This window comes from Sphaeramia orbicularis, chromosome 3 (genome assembly GCF_902148855.1).
Source record: "Sphaeramia orbicularis chromosome 3, fSphaOr1.1, whole genome shotgun sequence".
In the NCBI taxonomy this organism is placed as follows: domain Eukaryota; kingdom Metazoa; phylum Chordata; class Actinopteri; order Kurtiformes; family Apogonidae; genus Sphaeramia; species Sphaeramia orbicularis.
This window is the reverse complement of record NC_043959.1, coordinates 23,922,913-23,938,450: the sequence shown is the minus strand read 5'-3', so window position 1 is coordinate 23,938,450 and position 15,538 is coordinate 23,922,913. Positions and strand designations below refer to the sequence as shown.

General features: G+C 36.9%; 1 protein-coding gene across 3 annotated transcripts in view; it reads right to left on the bottom strand.

The window, feature by feature from the left end:
* The window catches only part of LOC115413320 (endophilin-A3-like), an 89,866-nt gene that overhangs the window by 24,316 nt on the left and 50,012 nt on the right, over positions 1–15,538 (bottom strand). For all 3 annotated transcript variants that reach the window (XM_030126084.1, XM_030126092.1, XM_030126101.1), the window contains exons 2-4: positions 5,685–5,753; positions 3,481–3,553; positions 3,216–3,359 (exon numbers count right to left, since the gene is read on the bottom strand). In XM_030126084.1, the coding sequence (XP_029981944.1) occupies positions 3,216–3,359; positions 3,481–3,553; positions 5,685–5,753 (286 nt within the window). The remainder of the gene's footprint in view (positions 1–3,215; positions 3,360–3,480; positions 3,554–5,684; positions 5,754–15,538) is intronic.

Here is a 15,538-nt window from a genome sequence, read left to right as displayed (position 1 = left end):
AGCTTTACTGCTGCATACATTTGTCTAGTTTTGGATGCATATGAACATCTACTATCTCTTTGCCTCGAGTAATTCTGAAAATCACAAAGGGAGACAGCCTAAAACTTTAATCTTCCATAACAGAGTCAGTTTGGATGATACTACCACTGCAGTTAATGGTGTTTTAGAGACAGATGATGCTAAAAACACACCTTGTCATCTGCATCAGTCTGAGCCTTGTTTAGTCACAAAATAATACTCTAAATGCACATCAGAGGTGATCCTCATCTCTTTCATCCCCATGAAACTATCATTAGGCTGCATGAGTAAATGGAAGGATTATACTGTAAGAACCCATTTAAAGTGACCTGAAGGATTATCGCTTTGGAAATAATTAATGAAGACATCAGGTAAACACATAGGAAGCTGTAGGTGAATGTTAAAGGAGGACACTGGTAAACACATGGGTGGTTAAGTAAACTATAAGACAATGTACTTATATAACATAGAGCACATGCTTTTGGAATACTATAGGAAAAGCCTATGTTTCCTCCAATAGCATGAGGTCTAATGGGATGAATTTGCGAAATGAAGATATAAACAGTCAAGTGTCAAAATCAGTTTAGTTCAGGTTCCACATCCAGACCAATTCAATCTAAAGTGGGTCAGACCAGTAAAATACAATCATAATAACCTATAAATAATGACAACTCCAAATATTTCTCTCTTGTTTTAGTGTAATTTGTAAAAATGTGAACAACCTGAAATTTGACCAATATTCTGCCTTTTACTAAATGTTTGGTGTATTTGTAGATCCGCTATGATCTGTAAGTTCTAATGCAGTGTCAAACGTACTGCCCATGGGCCAAAACCGGCCCGCCACAGGGTCCGTCCCAGCCTGCGGGATAAATGTGAGGAATACATAATTACACCGAAGATATTAACAATCAAGGGTGAAAATAATTTAATTTCAAGTTCCATATTCAAACCAATTTCATCTGACCTGGATCAGACCAGTAAAATAATATCATAATAACCTGTAAATAATGACAACTCCAAATGTTTCTCTTTGTTTTAGTGTAAAAAAGCCAAATTACATGAAAATATTTTCATTTACAAACTATCCTTTCCCAAAAAATGTGAATAACCTGAACAAATACGAACAACAAGAAATGTCTGAAGAGAAGTAACTGCCATTCTATTCTGCCTGTTATTAAATGTTTTGCGTATTTGTAGATCCACTGTGATCTGTAAGTTGTAATGCACATGTGTAAATGATAAACAGAGGCATAATATTGTTAAAATTGCACTTGTTTTTCTTAAGAAGAGTAAGGCTGTTCATGTAATTCCCATTTTTTAAAGGGTCATTTGTAGATGTAAACATTTTCATAACGTAATTTTACTTTTTTCACTCTAAAACATAGACAAAAATTTGGAATTTACATCATTTATAGGTTATTATTTACTGGTCTGACCCGCTTAAGATCATATTGGTCCGTATGTGGCCCCGACCAAAAACGAATTCAGGGTTTCTGCTCGTATCAGCAAATCTAATTTAATGCTTTTTAATGCCACTTTAATCAAATTTAATGCCCATGTCCATCTGCAGATACAGTTTTATATATAGTTTTATGACTGTTTACCATCGACACGCGTCAGCCAGGCTCCTCCTCCAATCACTTCTGCTGAAACTGGCATTTTCCCATTTTTCCAGCATTTGCTAATATTCCCTCTGCTCTTTCGCCACGGCATGAGCACGCTCACAGCACGTTGCATTCCAAGCATCCGGTGTTGTGACTTCGCGTATCGGCCATAAACAATAGCCAATTAAAGGGTTCCTTCTGTCAATCATCACACTATACTTCCAATCAAAATGATGAAATGTTTATATAATCAAAATGAATTGTGAATAAAACTTTACTGTAAAGGAAAAAAATAATATGGGTATACAAGTATATCGAGGCATGTGTGTGATGTATGTATATGTGGACTAGATGTTGCTCTAAGGCTGGACTCTCCCCCCTGTTGTTTGTTTTGTATTGTTTTGTTAGTATAAGTATGTGTGTCATGGTTTTCTCAAAAACAAAATAAAAAGTAAATTAAAAAAAAAAAAAAAAGAATCGTGAATAACAATTTTTTTTCCCATCAAGTGTATTTCATGTTTTAATCCCTCTGGACATCAAATTTAATGTTTTTTATTGCCATTTAAGGCCTTAATTTTCGCAAAGACTATTTAACACTTTCAGTGCCATGGGCCGATTAAATCGGCTTTACAAAAACAACCTGTAAAGTGCCACGGGCCGATCAGATCGGCTTTGGAGAACACGCCACATTTGTGTACAAACAAACCATCCACCCCCATTTCTTTCTCACATTTCGATGACGTTCTTTCTGTGTCCCCCTTTTGAGACCAAGCAGACGGGAATTTGAGGTCACGCGACCGAATAATATTTTTATATCTTTTTAATGTTTCTTATTCTCCGGTGTTTCATCAGAGGGAGCCCTCCATGCCGGGGGGCGGCTGTGGACTCCGGGGGCTGTGGCGCCTTCTCTCACTGGGGTCCGCTCCTTTCTGGTGGGTGGGGGTCCCAGTTGGCCCTCTCCCACTAGTTGGGATGCGGGGCTGTGTTGCTGGTGCCTGGTCGCCGGGGTCGGCGGCTGCCTCCTGGTGCGGATGGCTCCCTGAGACAGCGCCTCCTAAATTGATGTTTTACTTTTACTTGTACATTTTTGTTCTGGTCTACCCGTGCTCAGTCAGTCTTCTTAAGTATGTGTGAGCTTGTGGGTTTGCATGTATGTGTGTGTGTGTGTGCGGGTGAGTGGGTGGGTGTGGGTGGGGGGCGGTACTGATTTTTAAACTGATATGTAAAGCACTTTGTGCTACAGTTTTTAATGTATGAAAAGTGCTATATAAATAAAGATTATTATTATTATTATTATTATTATTATTATAAATTATGCAAATTACGATCAATAATGAATCGGCTGCGTCCGGTGCGTTTTGAATCTAATCAGCAATCGGTCGGATGTTACCGAGCGGTTTTCTGCAGGATTCTTCAAATATAAAAACGACACGAAATACTGAAAAACGGCCAAATTCTGTGGCACTTTTAAGGCTTATTAGCCCCTTAACTGTCTGGCACTTAAAGAGTTAATGACTTTTAATGCCTTGTAATGACCCGCAGAAACCCTGGAGTTTGACATCCCTGTCCTAAAGTATTGGTGTATATCCGTACCAAACACAGAGTCATCTCCCAGTTCGTTGCCATAGCGCAGCATACAGTCTCCCAGCATGCCTTCAGCCTGGGGGTAACCCGTGGTCTTCACCTGCCCTCGGATCTTGGACACTGTGTTGAGCATGTTCAGTTTAGCTCTGGATGCTGCAGAGGGAAACAATTTTAAAAAGTCACACAATAAAAGAGGAAGCCATCTTTATTTACTTTTATATTAGGATGAACCCCTTGTATGAAATGATGACATATGTGACTCGTATCTGGTTACCTGGGTTGGGCTGGAGGTATTCTGTTGTTTTGGACAGGAGGTCAAGAACTGACTTGTTGGTGACCTCGATTTTCTGACAGAAGCAAAAAAGAAGATATTTATTAAAAAAAAAAAAAAAAAAAAAAAAAAAAAGGTCCACTTCAGTTATTTACAAACCTGCAATTCTAAGGGTGAGCATGTACATGTGCTATAATTTGTGGACAGAACAGTTGCATTAGAACTGCAAAATACAACATGAATAAGTACCACATGCACTGTATTAAGAGCTTGTAACAATAAAAAGGAGGAGAAGAAAAAGAAAAAGGAGGCAAAAATAAAAGAATAAGAAAAAGAAGCACTACAAGAAAATATCACATGTCAGAACAGAGTTGTTTCTGTTTCAACCATAATTTAATACATTCATTAAAAACTTCAAATTGTTTTGTGGTTTCACGTGTTTAACATGTCAGTGCGATTATTGAACATACTTAATATGCAACTGTTATCATTGTATGTATGTAGTTTGAATTTTACTTTCAACTTTAATCCAATGTCTGATTCTTTATTGTGGAAACGAACTTGATACCAGTAAGTTATCAACTGCCACTAACTTCAGTTCATTTTCTTACTGTTTGAACATTTATTCACTTTATTCGTGCAGTATATTGCACATATGTAAAATAAGAACAGCAATTTACAGCCGCGAAAAATTTTTTTAGACCATCAAAAGTCATCAAAAACAATGGTTATACAATCAAGTACTAACTCCTTTGTGTATCATGTGACTAAAACAGACAGAAAAGAAAATATGGAATGCCTAAAAGCACTGTTTTTGTCAGTACAATGCCATAGATACTGATGTCAGAACTAAAGTGATTTTGGTTATTATCAAGAAAACATGGAAAATGCATAGATATCAGCTCTGAAATTAAACTACTATGAGCTAATTTTGTTGTTATCATTATATTTGTCCAAACAAATGTACCTTTAGTTGTACCAGGCATTAAAATGAACAAGAAATTGAAGAAAACAAGGGGTCTAAAAATTTTTCCCGCGACTGTAATAGGACTTGTTAAACTCACTTCCACCTGTAAAATCCCAACATGAACAATTGGAGACGACTCAGAACAATGTTTTCTTCAAGTTATACTGTCATTTCTCACATGGCTTTATGATACTGGTCTACAAGGAAAATGCTTCCAGAATAAAAGTAATGAAATTTTACCACATGAGAGTCACTGATTAAGAAAAATCAAGTAAAAAATGCTGGTTGGCTGAATTTTCCAAGATACAGCCTTGGGTCAAAATGTGAAACTCAAGAATTAACGAGAGAATGGGTTTGACTCAAAAGGAATATTTGTCTCAGAGCTTCAAGATCTACTTCAAAACACTGTCTGCACATTAGAATACATTCACTTTACAGGTTCTATTTAGTGGAAGATTTATAAAACTATTTAATAAATGTACATAAACTAATATATATGTGTAATAACACTTAGTCCTATATCTTGAAAACATCAGCAAACCGGCACTTTTGTCATTTATTTTCCAATTAATCTTATTAAAATACGTAACATTTAGCACATTTAATCTCTGAAGCAAATCATTTCTAAAAAATTGTACACCAGTGTGATCAGAACTATTAAAACTTCTTCCACCTCTTCTCCTTGTAAAGCAGCCAGCCTTAGTAGGAAAAAAAAGAGTACCAGGCATTAAAATGAACAAGAAATTGAAGAAAACAAAGGTGGTCTAATAATTTTTTCCATGACTGTATGGATTATAGTGTTGATAGTTAAGGCTAATTTCCAAAACTTGGTCTTGGGTCTGAAGATGAAGTTAAATAAAGCTGAGAGAAGATGGCTTCAAGAAGAAACATATTTAATACTCTTTAAAATATTGTTTTTCCCTTTCTGGGCATGAAATCACAATCGTACTTTTATTTAAGTTCACACTTTGTCGGGTAAGTGTTGTATTGAATCAGATCTGCTTGAGGTGGTAGATAAAGCATCTGTTGTAAGGATGGAGGACGGGCTGTGAATGAGCTCAAATGTGCAAAAAAGCCAATGATTCCTGGTTATTTTACATAAAGTGTAAAGTACAGTACATAAATAATGACCATTCCTATCTGTGTACTGAAGGACTAGCCCTGGATCCAACACTATTAAATGTGACACTATATATTCATCATATTCCCAGGTTTTCCCGCAGGTCATGTGTGAACTCACCCTCTCCATCTCCATAAAGTCCTCATCGAGCTTCGTCCCCTCGGCCCCGCTGATCTTTTCACTGAGGAGCTGCAGAGACAAAGCACAGGAACTGGTATTAGAATGCAATACTGTAAAAAACACTCCAGGATACAGGGAGAGGAGGAGAGCACCGAAGGAAAATAAGGAAAACTGGCATGGAAAGGGATTCACTCGGGCATTTTTGGAAATTTGTCACGACACGCTTTGCAGGAAGCGGCATTCCACGCAACCCATTTTCGCTCAGTCAACATGTTTGTTGTTGCCGCTACCACAGCTGCGTGGAGCTCCGCATCCCACAGTGCACATCGCAACAAATTTCCGAAAATACCCAAGTGACCTATCGGCTCTGTTTGTAAGCACATGGATTATTTATGGTGGAGTACACTTCGAAATTGTTCACGAGGGAAGAGATTCAGGTATGTAATCACGGAAAGACTTACGGATTCATGATACTTAGTTTATGACTTGGATTTTACAGATTTGATGAAAAATTGGTGACAAAAGTCATACACAGCTTTAAAGCTCCCTCTGCTGGAATATTATTCATTAACCTTTTTTTTTTTTTTTTTTTTTTTTTTTGCTTGTTACTGGTTTAATCTGTCAAATATTAGCTGGAATATCTTCGTAAGGCCAGGGTATGCTCTTTAAAAAACACACTTGATAACATGCATGCTTCTGAAACAAAAAATAAGACTAATGTCCCCCCCAAAAAAAAGGCTTTTCACTACGTTGAAAATCCTTTTATTGCAGTAAGGTGAAGTATGTTTCCTTTATATTATGGTGCATATTATAATAACTATATATAGTATCAAACAATGGAACAGACACATAAATGAAGGTTCTCCATGATATTTTGTATGTTGTTCAATGCAAAATGCCTTATTAAATGAGTTAATAATAATGTGACCATCCTTAGAAGAAAAGTAAGCAGTTAGACAGCAGAAATGTTGGAGGGAATGTGGAGAATTTGATGTAAATCACACACGTTTTTTGGAAATATGATAAAATAACTGTTTTGGGAGACGGTGTGTGGGGTACGACAACAAATAATGGGGTGTGAGATTCCAATGTGCTGTGATGGACTATTTGTGTAGCTTGTCTGACAAAAATGTAGCAGGAAACGACATATACTTGGTTAAAGTACTTTTAGTGGCTTGCAAAAAAGCTATTACAAAAAACTGGGGGAAGACAGAACCACCAACAAAGGACCAATGGATCACAGTTATTGAAGGAATATATCCAATGGTAAAAATAACTCAAAAACTGCGACTACAAGAAGCACAAATGGACAAAAAATTGAATAAATGGACTGATTACAGAACCCGGAATGGTAGGACTGAATAATGTGAATGTAGTGTCAAGTAAGGTTTGTTTGTTTGTTGTTTTTGGTGACTATGTGTCTATAAAATTTCCATAAAATTTTAAGTGAAAAAAATAATAATTTGACCACAGGTTTTGTTGTTGTATACACCTTTGTTGATCATTTTTTAAATGTTTTATGAGGAAAAACTGTTACTTCATTTGCTATTACAGTATGTGTAGATATAATCTCACTCATTTCAAGGCCATAATAATCATCTCATTTATTAAACATGTCATATTAATGCACACAGTGGGTCTGGTACTTCTAATGAAAGGTGGTGTCCTCTTCTTGTACATATTGACTGTACAGATGCAGTTTATTGAGAAGGCTCAGTGGGACTACTGTGGATTTCAGTTTTTGCTGCAGTAAATATGTCTGGCCTTGTATGGCTTTACAAAAACTGTGTCAAACGGAGGATTGAGACTCTGACACCATTCCATCGCAGATTTACAAAGGATTAAAATTCTGTGAACACAAATAGACAAACTGGCACAAAAATATTTAGGGCAGTTGGCCAGTTAGGGTTGGAAGGAGAACTTAGCAGGGTTTATGTTCTACAGCTGAAATACACTACTTGGACAAAAGTATGTGGACATGTTGAATTCAGGTGTTTCTTTTCTAACAGGGGTCTAGGATACAAAACAATAATGATAAATGTCATAATATAGTTTTATATTGGGATAAATATCATTGCATTGGTTCATTTAAATTGTTCCAAAATGCCTCCGAGATGTTTTTTACTTAAATTCTTAAACACAATTTTTTTTTTTGTTTTGTTTCTTTTTATCCATGACAATTATTACCTCCGCTAAGGAGGTTATGTTTTTGCCAGGGTTTGTTTGTTTGTCTGTTTGTCTGTCCGTTAGTGTGCAACATAACTCAAAAAGTTATGGACAGATTTTGATGGAATTTTCAGGGTTTGTTGGAAATGGGATAAGGAAGAAATGATTAAATTTTGGTGGTGATCGGGGGTGGGGGGGCCCACGGGGGGGGCGCAGACCAGAAAATTTCATCAAAATCTGTCCATAACTTTTTGAGTTATGTTGCACACTAACGGACAGACAAACAAACAAACAGACAGACAGACAGACAAACAAACCCTGGCAAAAACATAACCTCCTTGGCGTGGGGGGGCCCACGGGGGGGGGGGGGGGGGGGCACTGATCAGCCTTGGTGGAGGTCTGCGCTCTCCGAGTGCTTCTAGTTTTAAATGTTCTACCTCTAAATTTCTAAAATATTTTTCATGCTCTGACTGTAAATAATTTTCTATCACACCTAGGGCTGCACGATTAATCGATTTTAAATCGAAATCGGATTTTTTAATTAGGACAATTTTTAAAAAAGGGAAATCGTAAAATCGATTTCATCTCTCTCGTGCCTCCGGGCCGCGCGCCTCCGCGTGCCCGCGGGCTACCGTAGGCTCTTCCTGTTACAGCGGTCTGTCACAGAAGTCTGTGTAATGACCGGACGTTAAATCTGTTAATGAACCCGCAGTACTTATAGCAATATAAGCCGTGGCTTCACGCACGGATCCCGCAATTGAAATATAACTGCATGCGGATCACTCATCTTCCGTTGTCCTGGATCCGTACTGTACTATCTTCTTCCAAACCGGGTCCGGGTCTCGGGGTCAGCAGCCTCAGCAGAGGAGCCCACACAGCCCTGTGCCCACACACATCCACCAGCTCCACACATAGAATCCCTCCAGTGTGTCCTGGGTCGGTCTGTTCCACGCACAGATCCTCCAGTTTAAATAGAACCACATGGGGATCACTCATATTAACCTGGTCCACGCACACACGACTGATGCCTGTCACTGACTGACACTGGTATCACTGCTGTGGGCCAGATACCCAGAAAAGAGAAAAAAAAAAACTTTTTTTTTTTAAATAATTAATTTAGTCCTCTTACTTGCTAAATTTTTCATTCACAAATGTAAATTCTGTAACACAAAACCAAATATTATTTATGTTTTGTAAGATGTTGAAATTTATTTAAAGCTGTTGGATAAATGTGGAAACAAAAAGGCTGTAACAACTATCAGTATTTGCTCTGATTTGGACATTTTCTTATAGTATATTCCCCCTGACAAACTTATGTTATTTTCTTGTTGTATACATTGTTTGTATACTCTACTTCATTTCAAAGATTTAATGAAGAGAAAAAACAAAACAAAACTGTAGGTTCATCACGTGATCTCATCACAGCTTTGAGGTCAGAGCAGTGGCTTGCATTGTGGGCTGCTCATGAAAACGACATGCTGACTTCTGTTGTCTTTTCTAGTTATACCCAAAAATCAAAATCAAAATCGAAAATCGAGTTTTTAGAGGAAAAAAAATCGGGATTTTTTTTTTTGCCAAAATCGTGCAGCCCTAATCACACCTAATCATCTACTTTCATCACATCTCACTTAGGAAGAAAAATATCCCTTTAAACTTAAAGGAAATATTGATGTTTATAAACTATATGGACAAAAATATTGGGACACATCATGGCTACAGCTTGTAAAATGTCCTATTCATGCTGATTTGAGATAAAAACACAAGTAAAAAAACCATCTCTGAGGTATTCTGGAAGTAAAAACAACAATTTAACAGTCAGTTTATAAACATCAATATATCCTTAAAGTCTAATGAGTAGGGGTGTGTATCGGCAAGAATCTGGTGATACGATACAAATCACAATACTAGGATCACAATACGATATATCACGATTTGTCACGATACTGTTAAAAAGGCAATTTTTTTGTTTGTTTCTTCTTTTTTTAAAAGATTATTTCCAGGAAGGATTGAATTACACCAGAAATATGTACAAATACTAAACATATTTTTTATTTCAGAACAGGATCTAATACTATATCACAACATTTTTCTAATTTGCCTAGTTTCCAAAAGAACTACCATCTGCCTCTCAGACAGTAAAAAGTGCTTTTAGGATGTTTCAAATAGCCATTATTTAATAAAACAGTGTTAAATAATAATAAATACGATAGAAACAATGAAGAAAACCAAAAACCCACCATATCTGCATTTGAATAAATACCTAAAAATATCGATACAGTACTTTTTAATATTGATACAGTACTGTGAAAGGAAATATCACGATATATTGCCGAACAGATATTTTCTAACACCCCTACTAATGAGAGATTTTTATTCCTAAGTGAGATGTGAAGAAAGAAGATGGTTAGTTGTTGGAAAAAAACTATCATTTACAGTCAGAGCATGAAAAATATTTTAGAAATTTAGAGGAAAAACATTTAAAATCATAGTCATGGATTAAAAAAAAAAATCAATATTGAGAGAAATTAAGTACAAAAACCATCTCTGAGGCATTTTGCAAGCAAAGATAACAATTTAGGCAACACGGTGGTGCAGTGGTTAGCACTTGTGCCTCACGGCAAGAAGGTCCTGGGTTTGATTCCAACACCAGTTGACGGGGGGGTGGGACCTTTCTGTGCGGAGTTTGCATGTTATCCCCGTGTCTGCGTGGGTTCTCTCCGGGTTCTCTGGCTCCTCCCACCATCCAAAGACATGCACTGATAGGTTAATTGGTTAATCTAAATTGCCCATAGGTGTGAATATGAGAGTGATTGTTTGTCTCTATATGTTCAGCCCGACAATGAACTGGCGAAATGTCTAGGGTGAACCCCGCCTTCGCCTGTAAGTAGCTGGGATAGGCTCCAAGCGACCCCCGTGACCCTAGTGAGGATAAAGCAGGTTCAGAAAATGAATGAATGAATGAATGAAAAGACAACAATTTAAACCAAACTAACCATATTTGTCATTATTATTTTGTATCCCAGTCCCCTGTTTGAAAAGAAACACCTGAATTCAACATGTCCCAATACTTTTGTCTACATAGTGCAACTGTGATCATCGTTTTCAGTCAGTTGGTTCATCATTTTTCTTCTGCCAAGGTACTGAATCTAAACAAGGATCAGGTCCACCTCACTTAACCTCCGGTCCAGAACACATACCGTCTGCTTTGTTTTAGTAGAAGTTTAGCAACAGTAGAGAAGCTGAAGGTTAAATATAGAGCTGACGGTGGTGATGGGAGCTCTGGCGTTGACACCAGCTACATAATGACGCCCAATTAGCAGCTCTGCCAACAGCAAAACATTTAACAGAGAGCTACAAAGTGGGAAAACCTGGAGCTGAACCCAGAATAGAAGAGATCTGACTCACTGAGACTGGCGCTGATGCACACAGTCAACAGTGACTTTAGACATCAAACACAAAAAAAGAAAAAAAAAAAAAAAGGATCCATCGAAGTCTTAATTTTAGTGATTGAAACAGCACCGAAGGCAGGGGGGTCAAAGTCATTTCAGTTTAGGGGCCACATGAAGCCCAATAAGATACACAAGTGGGCTGGACGAGGAAAATAATAACACAATAACCTTTAAATAATGTCAACTCCAAAGTTTTCGGTAAGTTTTAGTATGAAAAAGTAAAATTACAACATGAAAATGTGTATTTACAAACTATCCTTCAAAAAAATGTGAACCATGAGCAACCTGGAATTTATTAAGAAAAATAAGTTTTTTTTTTTTTTTAATTTATTTATTCTGAATATGGAAATGGTACAAGCTTCCTGACTGCTACTAATCAGTCCCTCCAGGAATTCGCGATGTTGCGATTGCAACTATTAACGCAAATTCAACCAATCACTGCGAATTTTCCGCAAATTTGACCAATCACCTTAGCCCCCTTTCGCCCACCCCTGTCTACGTGATATGTACGTCATCACGTTTACTTACTTGTTGACGTTTGAGAAGATGAAGACATGTGCGACGCATAACGCCCATATTTACCAACAAATATCAGAGCCAAAGTTCGTGCAAGTCAGTTTCCAGATGTGTTACACAAAAGCGGAAGTATACTGTTCTGCACTGCCTGCAATATTGTGGTGGAACACGAACGAAAGTGGCCGCTCCACAGACACTTTTCAACCGTAAAACATGCAAGAGAACGACTGAAACTGGAAGAGGAAAGATCAGACAAGTCCCAATGACAGAGGCTGTTGGATCCAGAACAACAGCAGGAGCTGAAAGGGTCAAGGTTAGTGCAGATCTACTCTATAAGGCAATAGAAGAGAAGAAGAAAGAACCTGTGGAGGCAGGCTTTCCTTTCTGTGTAGTGTGTGCGTGTCTCTATATGTGCATGTGTGTCTCTATGTGTATGTCAGTCTCTCTGTGTGCATTTAACCCATCTAAACCATGTAATGCATCTAACCCTAATCCTAAATATACTATTATATCAGTAAAGAAGCAAAAATCATGTGTTGTATAAATGTGAGACGGGGGTGGGATTTAATAAGTTTTCTTCTTCCCACTCCTTTTTGAGCAGTACATATTGAATTTATTTTGTTATTACTAGCGTACATGGCAATTGTTATTTTGTCTTGACCATCTATATTAATGTATTTGCTCTGATATTAATTTCTTGTACACAAAAAATAAATGAATGAATGAAAAAAAAAAAGCCTGTTTTGTTTAAAATCATTGCTTCCTGCTGCTTTTTAAGACTAAAAACTCAAAAAAGACTGTTCTAGCTATTTTGCAAATGGCCATGTTCCTGTGACTTTAATAAAAGAAGCCTCAATCATCGCAACTTTTGCTGCAATTTTTTGGAAAACCTGCTGCAAAATCAGGTATTTTAGGCTGCAACAATCGCAAAAAATTTCCGTGAAATCCTGGAAGGACTGACTAATTGACTTCTTTACACAACATAATATAGAAATGAAAATTCAAGGACGCAAAAAATAATAATACACATAAGATTTTTTTTTAACACTATCATGCCTCAGTTTATCATTTCCACATGTGGGCCAATTGGTAAATGTGCTGACACTTTTGGGTTGTTTAATGGGAAGAACAAAGGAAATGAGGCCATCATTTTTGGCATCAAAGAATAAAATATATATAAAATATGAATAAATTACAACATATAGGTGTGAATGTGAGTGATTGGATTTTTGTTTCTAAATGTCCAGGTCATTATTGAAAATGAGAATCAGCTCTCAATGAACTTACCTGGTTAAATAAAGGTAAAATTAAAAAAAAAAAAATAATAATGTCGAATATGACTTGGGATGCAACGATACCACTTTTTTTCCACATACCACATTCCAAGTTCTGATATGAGTACTTAATAATACCATTACAGTTCTTAGTTCCTTTTGTAAATGTGCTTTATTGTCGTTCTCATTAGTCTGACTGTAACGAAGTGCTGCAACTGATATTTAAATCAATCCACCAGAGGGCGCCGCTCTTAATTAACCATACTGAACAAATATCACGAAGAAGAATTAAGTCTTTTGAGACGAAGAAGAACGTAAATAACAAACATGGCGACGACAGAGGAGGTAATACTAATGTGAATACTAATGTTGATATTGATGAGGGTAGTTGTCATAAATATGTCAACTTTCAGTCACCGTTGCTGTTGTCACCGTCATTTATTTTGAAAAATCTCCACACTGCTGACATTACTTCTCCACCGCGTACCTGCTGCACTTAATTGTGAATGCAACGCTGCCATAAAACGGTATCGGTGAGTTTGTCTCGGAGCACTTTTACATACAAGTAGAAGTTCATGCACTCAGTATCACACCAATACCTGATACTGGTATCAACATCGGTGCTTTCCTAAATATGACAATTCTGTTTTTTGTTTTTGTTTTTGTTTTTGTTTTTTTGATGCAACCAAGTACCTACATTTTCTGTAAGATCACTTCTCACTGACAATATTATAATGTTAAGACTGTGATATAAGGCTAGTCCAGAGGTCGCGTTAACCGGAAATATTCCGCCATTGACAAATTTTTTTTTAAATGACGGAAAATTCTGAAGGGCGTCCGTCATTTTGACAGATTAAAATACTGAGGGTAATTGTTGTTTAGCTAACTTTAGCCAAAATTAGGTGCTACTTTGCTAGCGCAAACTGTGAAGACAGCCGAGTCTCCTTAGTTCTTTTAAAAGCCCAGTAAATGTGATGGCACTGATAAACACGGTGAAAAAAGAGGGACTGATGTGGTGAAGGATGACAGACAAGCAAGTTATACGCCAGTTCTTATGGCATTTGGTGTGCTATATGTACGCATTTTCTACCTTTCATGTGTTATGGCACTTCAGTTTGTGCCCAGATTTGTGGTTCACATAACCTGAACCCTAACCCTGAGTGCATGGGACTGACACTGCCTAAACAAACACAAGTTTAGAATGTCTACAGATAACACACCAATTAAAAGTGGTGTATATAATTATGCGAGTCGTGATATCACGTTGGTTTATCAGCCAGCAGCAACTACAGCTGCTGCATCACTGAGATGTTTTTGAACATTAAATACTACTAAATATATCTCATTATCGTTAAAAAATAAAAATTTGATATGACGGATAATATGTTCTGACGGAATTTTTACGACCCTGTCCGTCAAAATGACGGTCAGTAAAAATGTCAAGCGCAACCTCTGGGCTAGTCCTGTGCAAAACTGCTGGTCCAACATTCTGTTTGTTGGTTTATTAAAGTTCTAATGCTCACACATATGCATTTGTCTTTGTATTTAGATCCAATCTGATATATGTGAAGTACGAACTGCAGGAAAAACTACAAACTAAAGTTTCAGGGTAAAAACAGCTTCTATAAACCACAGTGGTCGTATTTAGTGTGACCTCCCTTAGCACTTAACACGTCTTTAACCCTTTTGTTCAGAAAATATTAAATTTATGGCTTTAATTTCCTGATGTTTTACACCAGGTTATTCAACCCACGTCAGATGTTTCTAATTGTTTGTGCTGCTTCTCGTAAAGGTTAAAGTCACTATTTAGTGTGACCTCTGACCCCATGACAACATATTTAGTTCAGTTTTTTGTGTGTTCCCTTCAGGGTTTGCTCATATTTCCTGCCTTTTCTTGTATGTGAAGAAAAGAGAATGAGAAATAACTAAGTATGAGTTTACATTTTAACCAGATAAATATGTAAAGACATGACTGTTTTTTTTTTTTTATCTGTATTAAAGGTGTCACCATGGTGGATTTGGACCTGACTCCAGTACAATAGAGTCCAGTATTATGGAGTTTTGCAGTTGGATTATCTATAAATCTATAAATAATAATCTTAGTCATTTATGGGTAACATTTTAAGGGGGGTATTTTTTTATAGGTTTTTTTCTTTTATCAGCATTTTTGTATTTTTATCAGTATTTCATAGTATTTACTAAATGCTGCTGACAATCAGGACCTGATTCCAGTGTTTCCTTTCTGTGTATTTCATATGCTGAAATGACAAACACATTTGAATCTGAATCTTAAATAAATAAATATGAATCTTAAAAATCCTCCTCTGCAGTTGCAACAGTAGATAACATTAGGTCAGAAATGTACTCAGTTAAGGTCCATAGATATATGGCACTTCCATTAACATCGGTTTGCAAAGTGAAGCCTGACGTACTTTTACACTAGTATGTT